Genomic DNA, 21348 nt, shown 5'->3' on the forward strand with positions numbered 1-21348 from the left:
AGCCTGCCCTCGTGGCTCCCTGGCCACCCAAGTGCAGGACTTTTTGCTGAATTTTGGCTGAATCATTCCTCCACCCTGTCCAGGTCCTTCAGGATGGCAGCCCTGCCCCCACGCACACCAGCTAGACCCCCCGTTCAGCGTCATCTGCAAATCCGGCGATGGAGCTCTCCTTCGCCTCTCCTCAGGCCAGGTCCCTGCAGTGCTCCCCTCGTTACCGGCTGCCAGTGGAGACGACCCACTCACCAGCCCCCCTCCAAGCCCAACCGACCATCCTGATGGCTTTTTACCCGTCTGGTTGTTCCCCATCCAGACCGCAACACCCTAACTTGGACACAAGGGTGTTGTGGGAGACACTGACGTGTCCTTGATAAATTCAAGGTAAATAACATTCCCTGCTCTCCCCTCCTCTGCAGAGCCAGTTTATCGCCTGGGTCGGCCAGGCGCGGCTGGCCCTTGGTCTATCCACGCCGACTGCGCGGATGACTGGAAATGCCAATGTCCTCCCAGGCGGCGCAGGGGGCGAGGGAAGCCACCCGCGCTGATCCCTGCCCTGAGAGCGGCAGCCAGGGCTCTACAGCCCGCCCAAGAAGCACGCCTGGAACTCCAGGTTAAGACCATACGTGTTTTCTCTTGCCCGTTGGGAGTATCACACATGGCATGCCAGCGGAGATCTGTGGTTATATGAAGCGAGGGAGTTTAGGAGACTACAGACAAAAGCAAGGAGGAAACCAGACTTGATAATTCCACTTCCAAGGAACCTGTTTTTCATGGTCTGTATGCACCGAGACTTGAAGTTCGTGTTATTCAAAAGCACGCAGCATTCAGTAGGGCTCTCATTGTGTTGCATGTGAAAATCCAGGCTCGCACAGAAAATCGAGTTAATTCTACAGCCTTGTAAGCGTGCGCACACACACCCCACCTACCAACACCCTGAAATATTTCCTAGCAGCAGCAAACACTTCTGGTAAAAATTATGCAACTTTAGGAGGCAAATCATTGGAGGCTTTCCCTGTTGACTTGCGTTCCATCATTTTAAGTCCACGAAATTACTTTCTTGTTACACTTTCTCAAGAACGTTACCACGGCCCCTCTTTCCCCATCATCAAGCATCCCGCAGGGATGAGGGCCACCGGCAGGACCTCACCCGCAGGCCCCAAGCACATCTCCAGCCCGGGAACGCAGTGGGAGCCCGTGCTGGGAGGCGAGCCCAGCCGCAGGGAGCCGCGTGCTGCTGCGCCCCAGGGGACCGGCTCTGTCCTCCACTTCAAGCAGCCACGGAGGGTGGGGAAACCTAAAACTGCGAGGAGGAATTGTAAATTATGTATTTTTTTTTTTTTTCTTTTACAGCAATCTCTGCTTGTACATAAGCCGGCACCGGCAGTCACAGTTAAGAAACGGGGTTTTCCCTCGGTCAGTCCCGGGCCAGCTGTGCGGCTGCGGGCCGCGCCGTGCCCCCCCCACACCGGTGGCCGCTCCGGCGGGAGGGCACGGAGAGGGATCGGCTCCGCGGCCGGGCCTGCGGGGGGCGGGGGGCAGCCGGGCCTCGCAGGGGCTGAGGCGGCCGGGCTGGGCGCCCCCACCTCACACCAGCCCCGCCGCGTCGCCCCGGCACCCTGGGAGCCCGGCCCCGCGGGGGGCGCCCGCCCCCAGCCCCCACGGCCCCGGCCCCGCGGGGCAGCCGGTCCCGGGCCACTCGCGGCGTGGCGGCCGGCGGGGGGAAGGGGCGGTGCCGGTCCCAGCCGCCCGGGGCCAGCCCGGCCCTCCCCTCGCCTCCCGCGGGCGCTGCGGCGGCGGGGCGGGGGGCGGGCGCGGGGCCGCGCAGGCCCAGAGGCGGCCCCGGCCCCCCGCCCCGAGCGGGCGCGGCCAGCGCGGCGGGGCGATGGGGAGCCGCGGGCTGCTGCCGCTGCTGCCGCTGCTGCTGGGCGCCGCGCTGCCCCCGCTGCGGCCGGCGGAGCCCGTTAGCGCCGAGCGGAGCCTGGCGTGGGGCCCCGGGCTGGAGGCGGGGCTCGCCCTGCCCGTCGGGTACTTCTACATCCAGGCGGTCAGCGCGGCCGGACGCAACTTCTCCCGCTCCCCGCCAGGTACCGTGCGAGTGCCCGGGCGGGGGCGCGGGAGGGAGACCCCGCCCGGGGCTGCAGCTGCCCGCCCCGGCCCCTTCCCCTCCTTCCCCTCCTTCCCCTTCCTTGCTCCCCGCTCCGCAGCACTTGCCGTGCCCCCGGCCGGGCCCCGAGCGCAGCGCACGGCCGCAGCCCCCCGCCCCCCCCCCCCCCCCGGCGCAGCGCGGTGCCCAGCCCGCCCCTGCCCGCCGCGGGGCTCGCAGCGCCAGCCCGGGCCGCTCCGAAGGCAGCGGGGGCCGCTGGGGCGGCGGGTGTGAGGGAGCCCCCGTGCCCTGCTCGGAAGCACGAACGTGGTTTCTTTAACGCCGCACGCACGCCAGTTGCTTAAAATGCCTGTTGGGTAAGCACGGCGCTGGGCTCCGTGACCCTGCTGCTCCGTGAAGGAGTTGTCGTTTCCATCTCCGGTTTGCTCGGCACAGGCCGCCCCATGGCCCTTCTCCTGAGGGTGGGAGTTGGGGTTTGCCCTCCTGGTCCCCCTATGCTGCCAGTCAGCTCTTCGCTGCTGCAAGTTACTTCCACAGGCTCGACACTAATGATTTTAATTTATAATAAAAGTAACTTTTGCATCGTGGATTTCATAACGATGATAACCCTGAGATAACCACTCGGTGGAACTCCTGTATTGCTGATTTATATAGGGCAGAACTAGTTTACTTGGTTCCGTATTATTTGCTGTTCACATAGATGGTACCGAGAGGGTGTCTGCCAAGTAGGCATGGCCTCTTCGCATCTTGCCTTTAGAAGGCTGAGGCTTGTGAAATTAAAGAGTAGGCCTATATCGTACAGGTTCTATCTTCAGTCTGACAGAACCCCAGATACTTCAGGTCTGGCCTGTCTCTAGCTGCTGTTGTAACTTAGTGCTGGATCGTAGCACAGTTTTGTAATTGCACTGAAGAATGCAACTGCACGCTCGCTGCCAGCGAGGCGGAGGCTGACGTCTGCCACACGGGGAGAGCCTTGGCTTCAGACAGGTTGCTAAAGGTAAAAAGGTGTGAAGATCAACTGGATTCTTGTGCTGGTTTAAATCCTCCAAGATAAACTGATAGGACATGGTTTACTGAGAACCTCGTTTTGACCTCAGTGTGTTCATGTGTGTTAGTATTTATATTAATAAATTCAATGTCTTTGGAATGTTTCCAGGTCCTGATGCCACCTGGCATGGAGTGCTCCATGACATTCTGCAGCCTCCAAACCAAGGCGGTGCATGCGTGCTGCCAACAGGGAAGAGCTGTTGGCTCGTCCTGTGCTAATTGCTGAGCCGTGCCCAGACTTATTTAGGAGAGTGCCAAGGATCCTCTAACAATTTAGCGGTACAATTGATCATATTCCAGTGCATGAGCACTGTTTAATGTACTCGTAGAGACACGGGTTATAAATTTCAGTTCTCAAACAATTTCAAATGTTCAAATTCTATTTGTAAAATGTCTTTACGAATTGCAATTAATATTTATTAAGGTTCTCCTTTCCAATATAAACTAAACACATCTCAGACTATCCCTGCTGGGTAGTTAAATAAATCCGCATTATCACCTCCATTGCACAAACAAGAATATTGCAATCAGAGTGGGAGAGCTGCAGTTAAGGCTTCCCATTTGTAAAATTTGTCCAAATCTGTTACGTATTTTGTGTGCATTAGAATTTCAGTCAAGTAGGTCAGTCCTTACTGGCATCCAGTATGAAACTTACATAGGATAATTGGTAGATTTTACATCCAGGTGAGTTTTCTGAGTGTTAAGTCTAATCAGCAGAATTAATGTGTAGTATTGCACATCACACAGTAATTTTGACCACAGGCTGTAACTCTTTGACCCATCTTAGGAAGATGACAAATGATGTGGAATTCACTTGTTCCCTAGAAAAAATATTCCAAAGAATAAAAAATCACTGCGGAAAATATAGATCTTACTTTTAATATAAACTGCATAGATTTTTTTTTGTGGATACTTGGATCACCTTACCCTTCTTTTCTGCTAGGTTTTCGCCTAGGTTTAACAACTGCCCACCATGTCTTTATGCACAGTTGACCATGACAAAGTCAGCTGCTAACTGTTCTTCAGATGATCTACGTACTCTACTAATGAATTATTTTGAAGGCCTCCCAGGTATCCTTGCAGGTTTTATGAAATACTTCCAAAGAGAAGTGGTACATTTCTGCCAGCCCTCATTTCAGTGCAGCTAAACAGAGTGCCTCTCAGTTATGCTCACCTTCATATCTGCAACACTGTAGGACCTTCCTTCAGGTCTTTTGTTGGCCACGATGCCTGGGCTTTTGTGATAGTCACACAGATCTTCCTACACAACTTGTATTTCTTTGTTCCTGGATATATGCCCTTGCAGCCGACCCTGTTGTGAAGTATATACTATTCAAAGGAGTCCAGTTTGCTAAGTGAACCTCTTTTGTTCAGCTGCCTTGTTATTGACACTATTGATTTCACAATTTCCATCTGCAAAAGTAACCAGCAATGATTTCAGTAAAAAACAGTTGAGGGAAAAAAAACTTTTTAGGCATTTTAATTTCTCTTCTGTATACATGTTAGAAATAGGGTGGCTGAGTTTTTTGTTCTTCTCTAACAATTTGCATAAATCAATACCTTGTTGCCTTTTCTCTTTCCATCCCTGCATTTCTTCAGTCCTTCATCCATGCATGGAATACCCTTTTCTGTAAACAAGAGGGGAAAAAAAAAAGGCATAAAGCAAGTTTCATCATCTGGATTACTTAAAGTATCCCATTTTGACTGTGTCTGAATTTGAGTCTCTCTTCAGGACTGGAAAATTATTTTGTACTTAAAATGCTGTCCCAGACAGGTTTTCAGGGTAATACAGAAGTACTAGTGGTGATGATTCAACAGGGACACATTTTTCTTATATGGTTTCTCTGCATTGAGAGAAACAGAGAAATGTGAATGAAAGTACCATGGTAACCTTCCTCCAATTTTTAAAAAAGAAATCAGCAAAAAGCTGTTATAACTAAATGCTTAAAGGCCTTGGCTCCATTACAGAATGAACGTTGTAAGTCATAAACAAAAATCTTGTCACCTCCAGTGAATAATTTGTACTTACGTTAAATATTCAATCTCCTTTTTCTTCCCCCTCCCTTTCAGTGGGGTTAGCTTTTCCCAGAGAGCTTTGTTACCAGGTCACTCCTCCCTTATCAAATGCTTCCTGCATCTAAACTGCCACCAACTAAAACTAACACATCCTTTGGGTAGATCCAGAGCTCCTCATGTCTCTAGAGTGGTAAGTATATAACCAGCGAGGAACGAAGACCTGCGTAGTTATTTCCTGTGGGTGAAGACAAAGAGATCGAGTTCAGTAGTATTTGACTTGTGATTTCTCAATATTCACTCATTTTTGTGATAACTGAAAGCTTTTTTTTCTCTGGTAGGAAATCTCTATAGCCAGTTAAAATGCTAAAGATGTAATACCAACAGAAAACTCTTTTCTCTGTGATCCTACCTCATGACATGCTCTGGATTCAAAGGCTTCTTAATCCAAATACTACTAGGTGACACTCGTAGGGAGAGGATGCTTGGCTGAAGTCAGCTGCTTTTAAGAGAGTTGAAAAAGATGGTTGTGACAAGAGTGACATTTAGAAGCAGAGATGTTTATTCCTTCGGGAGAGTCATTCTTGGAATCCTTTGCCAGATTCAAAAGGAGGGGACTCACTCCTGCATTAAGACCTCTGGCAGTATTTAGTTGAGTGAGGAACAGAAATTGTTACTCACCTTTGGAGAAATGTGGTTTTCCTCTTATTTGGACTACAGCTCTGCACTGTCCTTATGAAGAAGACCATTCACGAGGAAACCAGCTCCTTGATATTTTCTTCTCAACCCTTCCTTACAAACTTGTGTTTGTGCTGGCACTAGATTCAGAGTCTCTGAAGTCTCTGCAGTCTGACAAAGTGAAAAGCAGATAGTTTGGTCATAGAAGTATGGATCACACAAGAGGGAATTAATAAAATGCTGTCCCAACTGTCTTAGACTTGGGTATGTTGTCCTTCTTGTTTAATAAAATTTCCCAAGCCTTAACCACAGGGGCTCAAGCATTTGAAGTGTCATCCTAGTTGGCATTTGTTCATTTTCTCTGTAATCCAAATCCAGCAGAAGTCCAGTTCCATCAGAATCATGAAGAACAGAAATTAAAGCAGTCATTTTCTTCTGAAGAGGAAGTCTTTCCCTGTTGCCTTCTCAGCAGACTGATATTCAAGGGTTGCCTCTCTGAGCTCGAGAATGGTCCATCCCTACCAGCAGGAAATCAAAGGTGGTGGGATGTAGGGATGAACAAGGAGCTTCTGACTAAACACAGAAGCAGCAAGCATACAATGGGTGTAAGCAGGGGCAGGTGACCCGGGAGGAATACAGAGATGCTGTCTGATTGGGCAGGTGTAGGGTTAGGAAAACCAGAGCTGATCTGGAGTTGAATCTGGTGAGGGATGTGAAGGGCAACAAGAAAGGATTCTAGAAGTACCTCAACAGCAATAGGAGCCTAGGGAAAATGTGAGCCTGCTGCTGAATGGGGCAGGGGACCTGGTGACAAATGACACAGGAAAGGTCAAAGTAGTGAAGTGCCGCCTTTGCCTTAGTCTTTGCTGGCTAAGACCAGCCTTCAGGAATCCCAGGTCCCTGAGACCAGAGGGAAAGTCTGGCACAAGGAAGACTTGCCCTTGGTGGAGGAAGATCAAGTTAGGGAACACTTTAAAATCTAGATGTGCCAAAGTCTGTGGGTGCCTGATGGCATGCACCCATGAGTGCTCAGGGAGCTGGCAGACATCATTGTGAGGCCACTTTTGATCTTCTTTGAAAGATCACAGCAAACAGGAGAGGTTCCTGAAGACCGGTAGAAGTCACATGAAGTTCAGGCTGAACACAAGACGACTTATTTTTACTGTGAAGGTGGCCCAATACTGGAGCAGAATACCCAGAGAGATTGTGGAGTCTCCATTTGTGGGGGTATCCAAAACTCAACAGGACACGGTCCTGGGGAGCTTGCTCTGGCTGACCCAAGCAGGTGGGTTGGACTAGATGGTCTCAAGGTCACTTCCAAATGCAACAGTTCTGTGATTGTCGTTATTCCCTGTTTCTCCATTATGCTTGTATTACCAAGTGTTGCGTGGTACAACATAATCTTGCACAGAGGAAAGAGCTGAAGGATATATTTAGAAGGAACCTGACTACTCTGAATAGTTCTGGATATCTGACTCATGGATAGTTTTGAAACTGCCTACAGGATTCAGACTAATTCAAGGAGAAGAAAACAAATGAGGAACTAAAACTCATTGTTTCCCAGAACTTCCTTTGATGCCTCTAATTCTTGTGTTATCAGACTGAAGTTTTAAAACACGCTTTTTCTCTGTAAATGTGTAATCACATTTTGGAAAAAGAACTGCCTTAGGATGTTTTTGATGCAACAAATACCAGAATGTTTAAATGGGGATTAAGCAGGCGTGGGAAACCTTCACTGAAGGCTATTGAAATTATGTGCATACAAGTTGTTGTTTTTCAAGTCTATTTGTTGCAAATTTGTAGACAGAGAGGACAGTAACTTCAAAGGTAGTCCTTTAATTTCTTTGCTCTTATTATCTTGCGCATCTCTGCTAGTGACTGTAAGGTGCAAGATGCTGAGCGGACCTTTGGTTTAAAAGTCAAAGTGCTATGATCATAGAGACATTCTTACATTATCATTTTATTTCTACTTCATGGCATCTTGAAAGGTAATCAGTAGCTAGATGTCAAAAATACATGAAGGGGGCAAAACTTTAATTTCCTGCCTCTTCTGTGATGGTGACTGTGCTTGCAGATACACCAAAACAAGCTGAGGAGCTTCAAAACTGGGAGCCAGTCTGAATCAGTTCTACCCACATAGATCCAAACTGTAGAGATCCCAAGCTGTGACAGTCTTAGATCTAAACCAATGTACCATTCATAGAAATTGTTTTGGAGTTTTAAGTCTATTAGCATTGCTTGAGCTCTACCTATACTTGCACAAGGAAATTTAACACTGCGTAGCTGTACTGCCAATGTGTCCTCAGCCTACCATGTAAGCAAGCAGGGAGGTGTCCACTTATCATTCCTTTGAAAAGGAGGTACCACATATCTGGAGCAACCTTAACATTCCTCGACTCCTCAAAAGTCAGAAGGACACTTCTGGAAATCATTTTGGACTGACGCTTAATCAAATGAGGGCTTCTCATGGTCGATCTGGTAGCTACTGGAAACAATATTCTGCATTCCTTAGCGGTGGGAGTGCTGCTTGCCACACTGGCATTTCAAGAAGGAATGAATGCTTGCTTCATTTTGTTTCTTCAATATGTCGGCAAATGAAAGTACTCTGACTTGCTTTGTGGCGTCTTTGGCTGGCATGGGCTTTGAATAGTAAGAAAATTTGAGGGATGATTACAAATAATCCACATTTTATATTCTTACATTGGAACACAAAGCACAGGAGGGGGTGTGTATTGAAGCCATGAGAGATTCTTCTGCTCACACACACTGACCGTATGCTTATTGATTGAGGGATTGACTCTTGACAACAATGTCTGGAAGAATCTGAGCTACTCAGGGTAACTGTTCTCTCTGTGAAGAGGCATGACATGTCAGGAAGCGCATGTCTGAAATCACAAGGGTTCTGCCTAATTTAATCTGGAGACTTTTGCACAGTAGTTGAATCCAATTTCAAGATCCAGTAAAGGAGACATGATTGATGATTAAATGACTGATGTACTTACTATGTCAGTGCATTTATTTGTGGATACAAAGTATGTTAAAATACGGATTGTATAGAATTAACTGTAACATCTCAGTCATTTAGTACTGTTGGGACACGTTCAAATTTTAGTAACGTTGTAATTTTATCTGGATTTTTTCAGTTTAATTTCTTTCTGTATACTACTTTGTGGTAATGTTCATTTTTGGTTTGTGATTCTTAGACATGTTGTGAATAATCCGTCCCGCTCTATTTTGAAGAATAAAGATGGCGATTACCATTTGTGACAGAAACAAGGGAATAGAACAGATTTGTTTATGCATACTCATATTGTCCACAAAATATTCCATGCCCACTTAAAACGTCACGGTGCATTAATGATGAAATACTGGTGATCTTTAAGCCACAGGTCAGACAGATGTCCAGGAAACACCTCTACTATCATTCTCTTATCCCTGCTTTTCAGTAGCTGGGACTCTAAATTTGCAAGACAGTCAGCTGCAGCCCAAACGTGAACAATTTGTATCTGACTCCTGCATGCTGCAACTGCCTTTCCACAAGCTGGCAAGTATTCTTTTCTCCTGTTATTTTAACTTGGTTTCCTGTCTTTCTTAATCTAGAGGAAATGATTGTTCCTCAGAGCACTAACTTGAATACTTAGTATTAAACCTAATCTTTGCTTCAAAATACTGTTAGCCTTTCCTTCTATCTTGTAATCATTTTTTAACTTTTTATCTCCATCTACAGGTTTTCCCTTTATTAGGTATGTGGTGATCAAGAAAATTTAGTAGGATGAGCTTCCATCACTGGAAATTAATGTTACCAACTTGGTATAATACACAAATTTCTAGTGCAGTTAAATTAAATTCCATGGACTTAATCCAGTAGAGTTTGCTCTCACCTTTATTTCATGTATGTGATTCTAATAGCTTAAAGTGCTTTTATCTGTTTTTATTTCCCTTTTTTCAGGAAGAACACAGTTTAAAGTGGTAATTAAAGCACTTTCTCCAAAAGAAGGCACCAGAATTCACACCCCTCGCCCTTTGGATAGAAATGATGGCACATTTCTTATGCGGTATCGGATGTATGGGAGTGTCAGAAAGGGGTTAAAAATTGAGATACTTTATGGTGATCAGCATGTAGCTCAATCTCCTTATATTTTGAAAGGTAAAGGTATTTTTTTGATTTAACATAATGTATGCTGGTTGCTACAGAAATGCTACGCACTAATTTAGTGCTAGAGGAAGAGATGGGAAATTAGAGGTTTGTTTGCCCTTGTTGGTATAGTCTCACAAACAGTCTCCTTATACAGACAGGTGAGCAGTGACAGTCTATACATTGCCAAGTTACAGGACGTAGATGCAAAAGCATGTAGATTGTGGCTTCTAACATTGAGGTGATGTGTCTGGACATCTCCTCTTCCCTCTTGCATAAGGAAATGGATCTGTTCAGATCTGTAGGGAGTAAGAGAGCAATGCTTGTATTTTTACTGTTTTCAAGCAGGTATTCCCTTAAAGATTTTGTTATTTTTATCTAAAGTAGAAAATACTACTTGCAAAAACAAGGAGTTTCTGTTGTTCCCAACCCTGTAATTCAAATGTCTGTGATTTCTAAAACGTGTGATCCTTCCTAACAGTAAAACCAATATTTCTTTAACCAGACAATATTAAATTTCTTTCCATTAGTCCCGTTTAATTGAGTGCAGGTCTATACTATGGAACAAATATTTAAAAGCAGGGAGAACAAGGCAAATTATTCTCTCATTCCACATCTGCTTCTTTTAACTTCCTTCTCTTGCTTTCAAATGGACAGCTGTTTAGCAAAGAAAAAGATAATACAAAGTTACTTCTCTGCAGTCTTGTTTCAGTTCACTGCTACTTTTAACCAGATTTTGGTCATTTAAAAAAAATAAATATGTCCTCAATACAAACTTAGAAATGTCTTGAAACTGAAATGGAACTGTCATGACTCCTCAAGGTAGTAGTATGCCTTCTTTTTACTGGTGCACAGCTATGAAACTATGACACTGGACAGAACCCATTTTGATTAGAAGTCCATGAAATAAGGGCTTTTTTTTCCCACTCTGAGGCTCTTTCTTATACCTTCTGAAGCTCTCTGCTTCAAGAGGACAGAAAGAATAGCTGATTATACATAAAAGAAAACGCCTTATGCCAGAGTTGAAGACTACTGTATCAAAGTTCTGAACTAGGCTAAAATTGAAGCTGTAATACCTGGGCTTTGGTAGTTATGGACAGTTAGAACAATGCTGAATACCCTATGTGGTTGGCAGGTAGCACAATAATGGAATGTCATTTTGCAGATGAATTTTACCCTGATAACAAAAAGTCTAGTATTTTGATTTGTGAAAAGAGAAGAATGTTTTCTGTTATACTGCCAAACCCCAGAAATGTTATGGGGAGGATGATTCCCAGGAAAACTTCAGAATACTTGGAACAAAAAAATGTGAAGCCACTGTAATGTCCGCATTTATATGCCCATGTGTTTGAATTATGATTGGTGTAGAATCAGCAATACAGACTCTCAGTGCTTTGTTTTCTGTAGGACCAGTTTATCATGAATATTGTGACTGTCCTGAAGAAGACCCTGAGATCTGGCAGGACATTATGTCTTGTCCATCCCAAGAACCTCAGATTACAAAAGACTTCATTTCTTTTCCCACCATTGACCTTCAGCGAATGCTTAAGGAAATCCCAACAAAGTTCAGTCAAACAAGAGGTGCTATTGTTCATTACACTATTCTCAACAATCACATCTACCGTCGCTCCTTAGGGAAGTATACAGACTTCAAAATGTTCTCTGATGAAATGTTCCTGTCACTGGCAAGAAAGGTATCAGGTTTTATCATATAAGACTGTTAAGTATGGCAATACTGCATTTTTTGGTGTATTTTCAGATTTATAATTCCTGAAGTAAGATTTGACTTTTGTTTTTTCATTAAGGTAACAGAGTAGCTTAGGGATAATGTGGGGGGTTGAGATTGACAGTAATGAAATCGCTAGGAAAGCTGCAGGGGCTAAGGTCCGATTCTGCAAGTTTTTTCCTAGTCTCTGTGAGTGTTTCTCTTGTATGTTCTTGCAGGGCAGAAACTTGAAATTCACACCATAAGCTCAGCTAAAGCTATTAACTGTCTAGGTAGGTTTATTGTTTCTGCATGACATGAGAGAACTGAGGAATATATGTAGGAGTGACGAACAGCTTCTATCTTTGTGTTATTACCCTTTCTCCGGTACACATTTAGGTTCGTCTTCCTGATGTGGAGTTTTACCTTAATGTTGGAGATTGGCCAGTTGAGTATCGGAAAGCCAATGATACACCTGGTCCTATACCTGTCATTTCATGGTGTGGCTCTGTGGATTCAAGAGATATAGTCCTTCCAACATATGATGTAACCCACTCGACCCTTGAAACCCTACGTGGAGTCACAAATGATCTCCTTTCTATTCAAGGAAATACAGGTAAATTAGAGATCATGGACTTAAAAAAAGAATTTGTAAATTCCATTGAAGAAGCAAGTTACATTCAAATAATGTGTTGAAGTCTTCAGTTCACAAGTGCCTTAGGAGGTCTCTTAATAAAAGCAGGTTAGTCTTTACAGATCGTAAACGCTTTCAACACTGCTACTAAGCATGTGCTTAATATGAGCCAATTTTCAATAGAGACAGATGTTAAGGAGTCCAGGTTACAATAATGGTGATTTTTAACTTAAAAGGTATCCAGAAGATACTGTGACTTGTCAAAAGAAAAGTAAATATAATCAGAAGGCCTTTTTCATCCATGAAGGACTTGAGTATGTTCCTTCTAATCAAACAGTAATCCTTTTCCTGACAGTGATGTGGCCCAATGTTCTGTTTACATAAAAATTAATTTGAATCCTGAAAGAAGTAAACTGGTACTATGCTGCAGCCTCTTTCAAATGAGAAAATACTGTCTGTACAAAAAAATACCTCAAAGTGGGATCTTCTGAATTGTTTTTCTAGCTTTGAAGGAAGAGTCAGTTTTACTGACAGATATCTTCCTCTCCTAGGAAATTAATGAATACTTAGGGCCAGACAGATGGCGTGAACAATGCCTAAGGATTAAAACTTGAGTGAAGAGGCATTTCTTTTTATTTGATTAGTTCACAGTTTCTCTTTTCTTCATTAGTTTCTAAATTAAATATTGTAATTAAATGATCAGTTTGAAGCACTCTGTGTTCAGTGATCTAGTACAGCTGCTTTTCCAATTAGGAGACAATAAGAGCCTATTCTACTTCAGTAGGTCCTTTAAGGACATTCCCAGCAGAGGATGAGGAAGTATGTATGTAATGTTTTTAAAAGCAGACAGTAAGCAGTGATGAAGTCTTTCAAGCTCTTGCTAAGTATCTTGATAACATAGTATAGCCATTTTTTTTCCTTTTTAAGTCATCATTCAGTGATTCCTCAAAGACTTAACTAAACTGCTGGGTAACAGAGGTGGGTTTTCCTAAAGAAATTTTGGTTATTGTGGCAGGCTTTATAGATGAATTACTTTAATTATCAGTATTTACTTACATAATTTGATTATAATTCCTTATGTAGCTTTCAAGATATTTCAAGTTGTTTAAATATAAAATTGTTGAGTGGAAAAGCAGTTCTCTGATTTTTCCTTTTGTAAGTGGCTCAGTTTCTCATCACAAAATTCAAGCCAGAACTGGGAGTTTAAACTCTGTGATTAATAAGTGATTATGGATTCACTATAAGAAATCATGCCTGTTTTACTACATCTCTTGAGTATAATGCCACTGACATAGTAAGTTCCTTATTTGCAGTACACGTATCATGAACGTTTCATTACTGTTTGCTTTTTTCCTTATCATGCAATGCTCGTAGGTCCACTCTGGGAAAACAAAACTGAGCGAGCTTTATTTAGAGGTCGAGACAGCCGAGAAGAACGTCTCCATCTTGTCAAGTTATCCAAGGAAAATCCAGAACTTCTAGATGCTGGAATAACAGGATATTTCTTCTTCAGAGAAAAAGAAAAAGAGCTGGGAAAGGTTCAGCTGATGGGCTTCTTTGACTTCTTTAAGGTAGCAAGCAAATTACAGTCTTGGATTAATTTTGCTGTCAAGTTCTTACCAACTGAAAAGACAAGGCTTACTTTTGCTAATTCCATTCGGTAAACAGAACAATCATGCTACACTGGGAACACTGATCCACGTGGGGTAGATAGACCATCTGTAATCAAGAGTCATACACACTTCTAAAAAAAGCCCCTATACTTTTTTCATTGGAGTCCCTTAGAGAGAGTTCTTGGGAAAAAAAATTTAATAGGTGATTGAGAAATTGATTTCTCACCGTCAGGGTTTCTTTTACTTGGAGTAAATATGAAAATAATGGGCAGAACTTGTGTCCAGTGCAAGTACATTATGGATGTCAGAAAGTCCTTGTAGTAACAAGTTAAAAAAATACATACACAGTGGTATAATGAGTAAAGGGGACAGAGGCCTGTAAAAAGCCATTATAGTGTGTGGCAACTGAAGTTCTGTTCCAAGGATTAATATTATCAGAAATGCTGTGAAGCCATGAGCATCTGCCAGAGCAGTACATTCGTGGTTACTTTTAGTATGATGTTTCAGATTATTTTATATAATAATACATGCTTCAGATTATTCTACATAATACTATAATTTTAAATCAGAATAAATTTACTTGTTTTGAATTTAAGTATAGATTAGTTTTATTTCCTTCCCAGCTCTACCCCTTGCTCTGTCGCAGGACACTTTAATAAAATACCCATCAGGCAGTTCATGTGACACAAAGGTTCTTGACTGTCAGCTTTGGGTTGAAAACAAATCCTTTTTCTATTATGTTACCCAGAATACCATGAAACTACACCTGCTTAACACTAAAACAGCATGATGAGAATTAATAAACACAATTATGTCTTGCCTGTGAATATAGTCTTTTATACAGTCAGTGTTCCTGTTCTGATTCAAAATGTTTCCCCTTTTTTTCTCTGTCTTCATACTGTAGTACAAATACCAAGTGAACGTAGATGGCACTGTAGCAGCTTACAGGTTTCCATACCTCTTGCTGGGTGACAGCCTAGTATTGAAGCAAGATTCCCAGTACTATGAACATTTTTATATTGGATTAAAACCTTGGAAACATTATGTTCCAGTTAAGAGAAACTTAGAGGACTTGCTAGAGAAAATAAAATGGGCTAAGGTAAGTTCCATTAATAATTCAAGTTCAAAGTGATAAACAAACATGTAAACGATTTATATCAATACACTCTTCTTTTTGGTATTTCCACATACATATTTTGCATGAACTGAGATCCTGGAATAAAGGAAGTACATTTTGTTGTTAGTATGAGATGGGAAGGCCTTAATTCAAATAACCATCTCTATTCAGGTAAATACTTTAGAATTAATTTTAGGTATGTGCAGAAGTGTTTAATGAGTCAGTGTCTTAGTATACTGATTAATGCAGGTAATTTCCAAAGAAACACGCAGAATCCTAACTGATAATTAATTAATTTATTGCTTTTTTTAGGTCCTGACTAGAACAGAAGTCATTGCATGTTCTGTTTGAATGTACAAAAAATCGCTGCTCTGTAGCACGGTCAGAATGAGATTCTGTAACCAAACAAACTGATACAATGATGTGACTGAAAACGCCATTTGTGCTTTAAGTTTAGCTACTATGTTAAAAAACATAGGAAAAGTTCTGTTCTGAGAGTACTGTACTTCATAAAGAATCAGATGAGAATACTAACAGGTTTGAAATACAGACCTAAAAAACTTGAAAGTAAGTACATGAATTCAGAGTTATTTTTAAAAGGAAGACACTGAATTGCATTGCACAGGAGAGGACAATAGCTGTGGCTTTGTCTTCTGTAAAGCTGAGTATGTCTGGGAGATGTCGGACCTGATTTTGAAGAGGCTTGTGGCTTGGACGGAACAATACAGCAGTAATCAACTAAGTTTTCAAAATTGTATAATTATCCATGAAAGTTCTTATTAATAGCCCTAAGGTACCAGTTGTGACCATAAAAGCAATTCAGTATTTTAAAAAAATCTGTAATTCAAAGTGTGCTTTTGCAGTCACACATAAAGTTGCAGATTTGAATAGCCCCTTTAATAAAACTTCTAATGCCAGCCAGCCTTTGAGTAACTCACCTGATTGCTCTATTATTCATTCATTTTGTCTCAATTTTCCAGGAAAATGATGAAGAAGCAAGAAAAATTGCTAAAGAAGGACAATTAATGGCAAGAGAAGTACTTCAGCCTCACAGGCTTTACTGCTACTACTACAAAGTGCTCCAGGTTAGTACAATAGATCACTGTATTACTTTGCCTAACTACTACTGACATTACAAATTTCATATTCAGTCCCTACTTATATCAGTAGCAGACATGGTTCATATTATTCACGTGAGATCAGTGTGAAGAGCTTGCTAAAACGTGCTTCATCATTAAAGAGGCAACCTGACATAATAGTTTTTTTACAGAATGAGAGATTATTTTTTTTGCCCCCGTCCCCACAGTCAGACCTGTGTTTAGTGTCACTTGGTATGTAGTTTCTAACAGATACAGGAGATAATCTGTACACAGCTTTCTTCCTTTTTTCATTCATATTTATCCCCTCATGAGTTACTCCACTGTATTACAGAACAATAAATACATGGAAAAGAAATTCCAGAAGTATGGCTAGTAGAGTGATACGGGGTGAAGCAGGCCAAGTAGTCATTGCCTCCCTAGGAGATGCAAATCTCTAGTGAAAGAAGTTTCTGTTCTCTGAAAGTACTAATTTATTTTTCCTGTTTTGCTGTACAGAGTTAGATCTCAGCTTTAGCAGCCATAGGTTGACACAAAATTTGGAACTGTACAGTGTACTAAAATGACAGCATTATCTGCATAAAGTGGGTAGAGACACAAATAATGACAATATTCAAATTACCATTAATAATAGGTCAGGGGAAAACATTAAAAGGGGTTTTCAGAGGCAATGCAGCCTATTAGTAGGTGTGTTATAAAAACACCTTGTAAACAGGTTGTAAACAGTGACAAAAGGAGCCTGGATAAAGGCAAGCTTGTGAGTGGAAGGGAGGAGGAAAATTCTGTTTCATGAATTATATGTTAGTGCTTACGGCATTCTTAAGTGTTGTTTACATATTTCAGCAATATGCCAAACGCCAAGCCAGCAAACCTGAAATACGAGATGGAATGGAACTTGTACCTCAGCCTGATGACAGAGACTCAGTATGCAGTTGCCACAGGAAAAAGCCTTTAAGGGAAGATCTATAACTGTACCGGATGGAGAAAATCACCCACTTAACAATGCAAGAATTTAAATAGGAATTAAGCTGTGAAATCTAAGACACTTAGGGACTAGCAAACATTCTTAGTTATGTATTCATGTTGTATTTACATATCCTTTTACACACTGACTTTGGTCTACAACGTTGGTTCCCACAATTTTGTCTCCGTGACCACCACCAGACAGATACTGACCCTGTAATGGGGAGCATCTAGGGGTTTTTTTTGATGTACTGCACCATCAGGAAGAAGAGTGCAGTGCTGCTCGTGTTCCAGCTGGGACCTAGTTACCAAAGTTTTATGAGGAACCAGTCATCCACAAAAGATCTTCCATGAGTCAGTGCAAGTTATTCTAAAGAAGCATTTGCAACATACTAAAGCAGTGTTATGATTTCTTCATAAAGTTTACGTCAGTGTTAGATTGTTTCTTGTATACAAAACAATTTTCTAACTAGACAAAGAAAATGAATATTTGAGATTTACAGATATCGGATCTGGTGTTGCTTTGAGATTATTTTGTGGTCTATGACAGATGACAGAATAGGGAACATGATCTAATATTTATCAATTTCAGAGGAAAATGGAGAGGAGGGGGAGAGATCAGAATAATATTTTTATAAGCACTATCCTTGGCTGTGAATCACCAAAATTAAATGCTGCTTTAAAGCAGATTGTATAGCTATCACACAGTGCCTTGAGTGCCAAGACACCACTCTGAAGACCTGCTCCCTGCCTATGACTGTATCTCTGAATATAGTAACAGGTCCACAGAAGGACTTAGGAACTTCAGGTGAGGCCAGGTGACATACCAGTGTCTAGTTCAACAGTAAATTCTACAGTATTCTAGGCTACTTGAGTATTCACACATCTGAAATTTGTTAGTAGAGTGTTAAGACCGCCTAGGTTTAACTTCTATGTAGAGCTAAGGATGCCACCACCTTTTTCACTTGGGTTCATGAACTACTTTTGCCTGTGCCTGAGTTCCCAGAAGGACCTTATCCATTTTCCAAATTTAGATCATACCTAACCTTATACTGAGATCAGACTTTATTGTTTTGGTTCAAACATATGACAGAAAAACCTATCCTGCACTTTCTATGTAGTAGTCCAGGGCTTAGAGACCATACTAAGCAATTGGGAAGCCAGTTGTCCTCCTTGGTTTGATCCAAAGCCATTTTTTCCAGGGCGTGCCTTAGCTCCAGGCTGGAGAAGAGGTTTTCCACTGAAGTTGTGCAGCCACGAAGCTAACAATACAAAATTCACAGGGCCAGAAGGAGCTGGTCATACCATTGCAGCAAAGTGTGCCTTTGGGTGGGGCAGAGGAAAAATCCTAGTCCTCGATGTGTATCCCAGTACCTCGGTTGATTTTTACCCGAGTTTGGCTACTTCAAAATGCATAAACAGTCCTGGAATGAGACACCAATGCCAATACCAAGATCAATGCCCACAGGCACCCATTTGTGCCCTCTGCATTTTCGTCTTGGCTAATATAGCCTGTCTGAGTAGCTTCCTACTCAGCTACACTCATGTAGTATCTTTCATGGATAGTAAATTGTCCCTACAAAAAAAGGAATGGAAACGTCTTAAGACGGTGGACTCATCTCATTGCTTAGGTACCCAAAGTGTAGTGCTCTACACCTCATGCGGGCTTCATTCTTGGTTCTACACTGCAAGTTACTCATAAAATATATAAGACAAAGTTTCTGCACCAGAACAGGGAGAAAAACCAGATTTTTCAGTGTGCCAAATATGGAAAGAACTTCAGGTTTTCAAAGAGGTTAATGCAACTGTCTGCCAGTCACATTATGCCAGTTAAGAAAAAACCTGGAACACAGTGCTCTGCCCGTCATCCTCTTTGTTCTGGTTCTAACACTAATATCAGTTGTATTTTTATTTAGCATGATAATCAGTCCTAGAACTTTAGACTATAAATACATATTCAGCTCATCTGACATAAAATTTTCTACATCAAAATTGAGGAACAGGGTTCCAGTTGCTGAAGCTGACACTTAAAGCTGAGTATGTGCTCCTCTTTCATTCTCTGTGCAGTGTCATTTTTATGATATAATGTTATTTTGTGATACTATCCATTATACCATGTGCATTTTATACTGACCAGTATTTATGGAAGTGGCATGCTCAGCAAAGGCAATTAAGTGTACCAGATGGTTGAAGCAACAAAGTTTTCCACCTCTCACACACGTATTTCAAACCAAAAGTCTAACAATGATCAGTTTATTTTTTAAAAAATAGGAGGGAATGAGGGGAGTCATGATGCATAGTTCAGGGTTCTTTGGAAATACCTGTGCAGAAAAAACTTGCCTGGCTTGAAACAGAAGTCTTTCAAACTGGAAGAAGAATCAGATAAAATTTAAATGGTCATGAATAAATAAATGTGAATATTTCATCCCTCCTTTCTCCCCTCATAAAAAGGGAAAAAAACTATTCTAAATTATCTGCCAAAAAACCCTTCTTGCTTTTGTAATAAGCATCCCTTCAAAACAAAGACTAGTTTGTCACAGGGTGTCTTACAGATGCTTTTATAGCTCAGAGGCAAGATATACTCTGAAAAATATGAATACATGCATCTTCCTGCCAAAATTAAAAAACAGTAGAGACATGGTAGAAGTTTCACTAAAAGCGCTGAGTCATTTCAGAAAATCTGGTTCAATTTATAACTACAGATCTTCCAAAGATAAAAGAAGGTAAGGCAAAGCCTCTCTTGTTTCCATTGGTGGTACTATATGCAATTGAAATTGTAATGAAGAGCAATCGTAACAATTGCCCGACCAGGCCAGAAAAGACATCAGATCTATTTCAGTTTGATGACAGGATGACACTTACTGGCCTGGTGTGTTACAGGAATTGCTAAATATTCAGTAAAACTTTTTTGTACAAGTAAAGTATAATACATACATTACACAGTATTTTCAAACAACATACATACACTAGAGTTTCTGTTATTCTGTAGTAGTTCCTGAACAGCAACTAAGTCTCTTGTACACCTAGCACTTGGTAGTAATTTTAAAAAATAGTTACTATTCCCACACTACTGAAGTTTGATACAGTAATTTCAGCTATTAATGCACAACATAGGATTTAATATAAAGAACAAAATCTGTCCTGTTTTCATCAGTGGTGATAATTTTTAACATACTGTAGAGCTTACCAACGATGATGAAGACAAGTTTGTTTGTTTGAAATAGTATGTCCTGAAGTCCAGGGCCAATATTTTCAAATGTAGGAATCTACACAGAAGTGGTCTGACTTCCAAAAATGTTGGTCAAACAGACCCTTTACTTAAGGGTCCTTATTTTCACATGCCTTTAACCTTAACAGTAGTTTCTTACACTGAACACTCCAGAAAGTTAGCCCTTTTATGTTATGTCATATATATGTCCAAACATATTTAGGCACTCACATTTGGAAATACTTGGCCAACCTCAATTTAATCTTCAAATGAAAACTAGTAAATCATGATCTGTTGAACATAAAGGAGATATAAAATCAGTACATTTTTAGACTGTATTTTTTGAGATTTACCTCTAGCTAACTAATATACTAGTTTCATGACAGTGTTGTGCCAGGTCTGCCTTGTAGATTCATAATTAAAAAAACCCTATAATCAAAGCTTGTCTGATGGAATGTTAGATTTAAGCATCCATCCTAGGAAGCATACGCCCGACATTTATTACATTAGAAAGTAAATTATTTAGTTAGGGAAGAGAGCTGACAGGGAAAACTTCCATCACCTGTTTGAGCACGTTTGAGAAGCTTGCAAAGAAATGATAATGAGGAAAAGAAGCATTACATAAACCTAGGACATTATCAGCTCCCTTACTATTAAGTTTTCCAAAAGTGTTGTCTGTAAGGGCAGTGATGAAGTGCAAAATTTTATGTAAATGTATTATTATTTAAGTTCACAGGATTCAGCCACTAGAATCTTCTTGTCTGTGAAAAATTTTGTAGCATTTCAATGAGGCTATATGAGTACTAATGCTGGGCTTTTGAGTGATTAATAATGTAAGAAAATCTATACCATAGAGAGCTAATGGCACTAATTTTGTATGTTGCTGTAAGAATAAGGGGAGAAGGATTATTTTGCATGGCTGTCTGAAGATATTTGAGACATCTGTAGCACATACCTTAATTAAGTCCCGTCACATGAGTGGTGATAAGCAAGAGGTGTATTACCAAGAGTGTGGCCAACAGGTTGAGGGATATATT

The 21348-nt window shown here is 41.6% G+C and overlaps 1 protein-coding gene across 1 annotated transcript; it reads left to right on the forward strand.

Moving 5' to 3' along the window:
• The first annotated feature begins 1849 nt into the window (after nucleotides 1-1849).
• POGLUT3 (protein O-glucosyltransferase 3) lies at nucleotides 1850-19528 on the forward strand. The gene is made up of 8 exons (XM_040583634.1): nucleotides 1850-2081; nucleotides 9789-9986; nucleotides 11382-11668; nucleotides 12079-12295; nucleotides 13688-13884; nucleotides 14831-15025; nucleotides 16024-16128; nucleotides 16984-19528. The coding sequence occupies exons 1-8, from the start codon at nucleotides 1880-1882 to the stop codon at nucleotides 17107-17109; spliced, it is 1527 nt and encodes a 508-aa protein (XP_040439568.1). The 5' UTR covers nucleotides 1850-1879; the 3' UTR covers nucleotides 17110-19528.
• Nucleotides 19529-21348: the final 1820 nt, after the last annotated feature.

The sequence above is a fragment of the Falco naumanni genome, chromosome 2, assembly GCF_017639655.2.
Source record: "Falco naumanni isolate bFalNau1 chromosome 2, bFalNau1.pat, whole genome shotgun sequence".
Taxonomy (NCBI): domain Eukaryota; kingdom Metazoa; phylum Chordata; class Aves; order Falconiformes; family Falconidae; genus Falco; species Falco naumanni.

Excerpts from the sequence above, each read along its gene's own strand:
- POGLUT3 (XM_040583634.1), top strand. The coding sequence starts at position 1,880 with ATGGGGAGCCGCGGGCTGCTGCCGCTGCTGCCGCTGCTGCTGGGCGCC. Across the intron at positions 2,082-9,788 it reads CTTCTCCCGCTCCCCGCCAG|GAAGAACACAGTTTAAAGTG; the intron begins GTACCGTGCGAG and ends CCCTTTTTTCAG. Across the intron at positions 12,296-13,687 it reads TTCTATTCAAGGAAATACAG|GTCCACTCTGGGAAAACAAA; the intron begins GTAAATTAGAGA and ends CAATGCTCGTAG.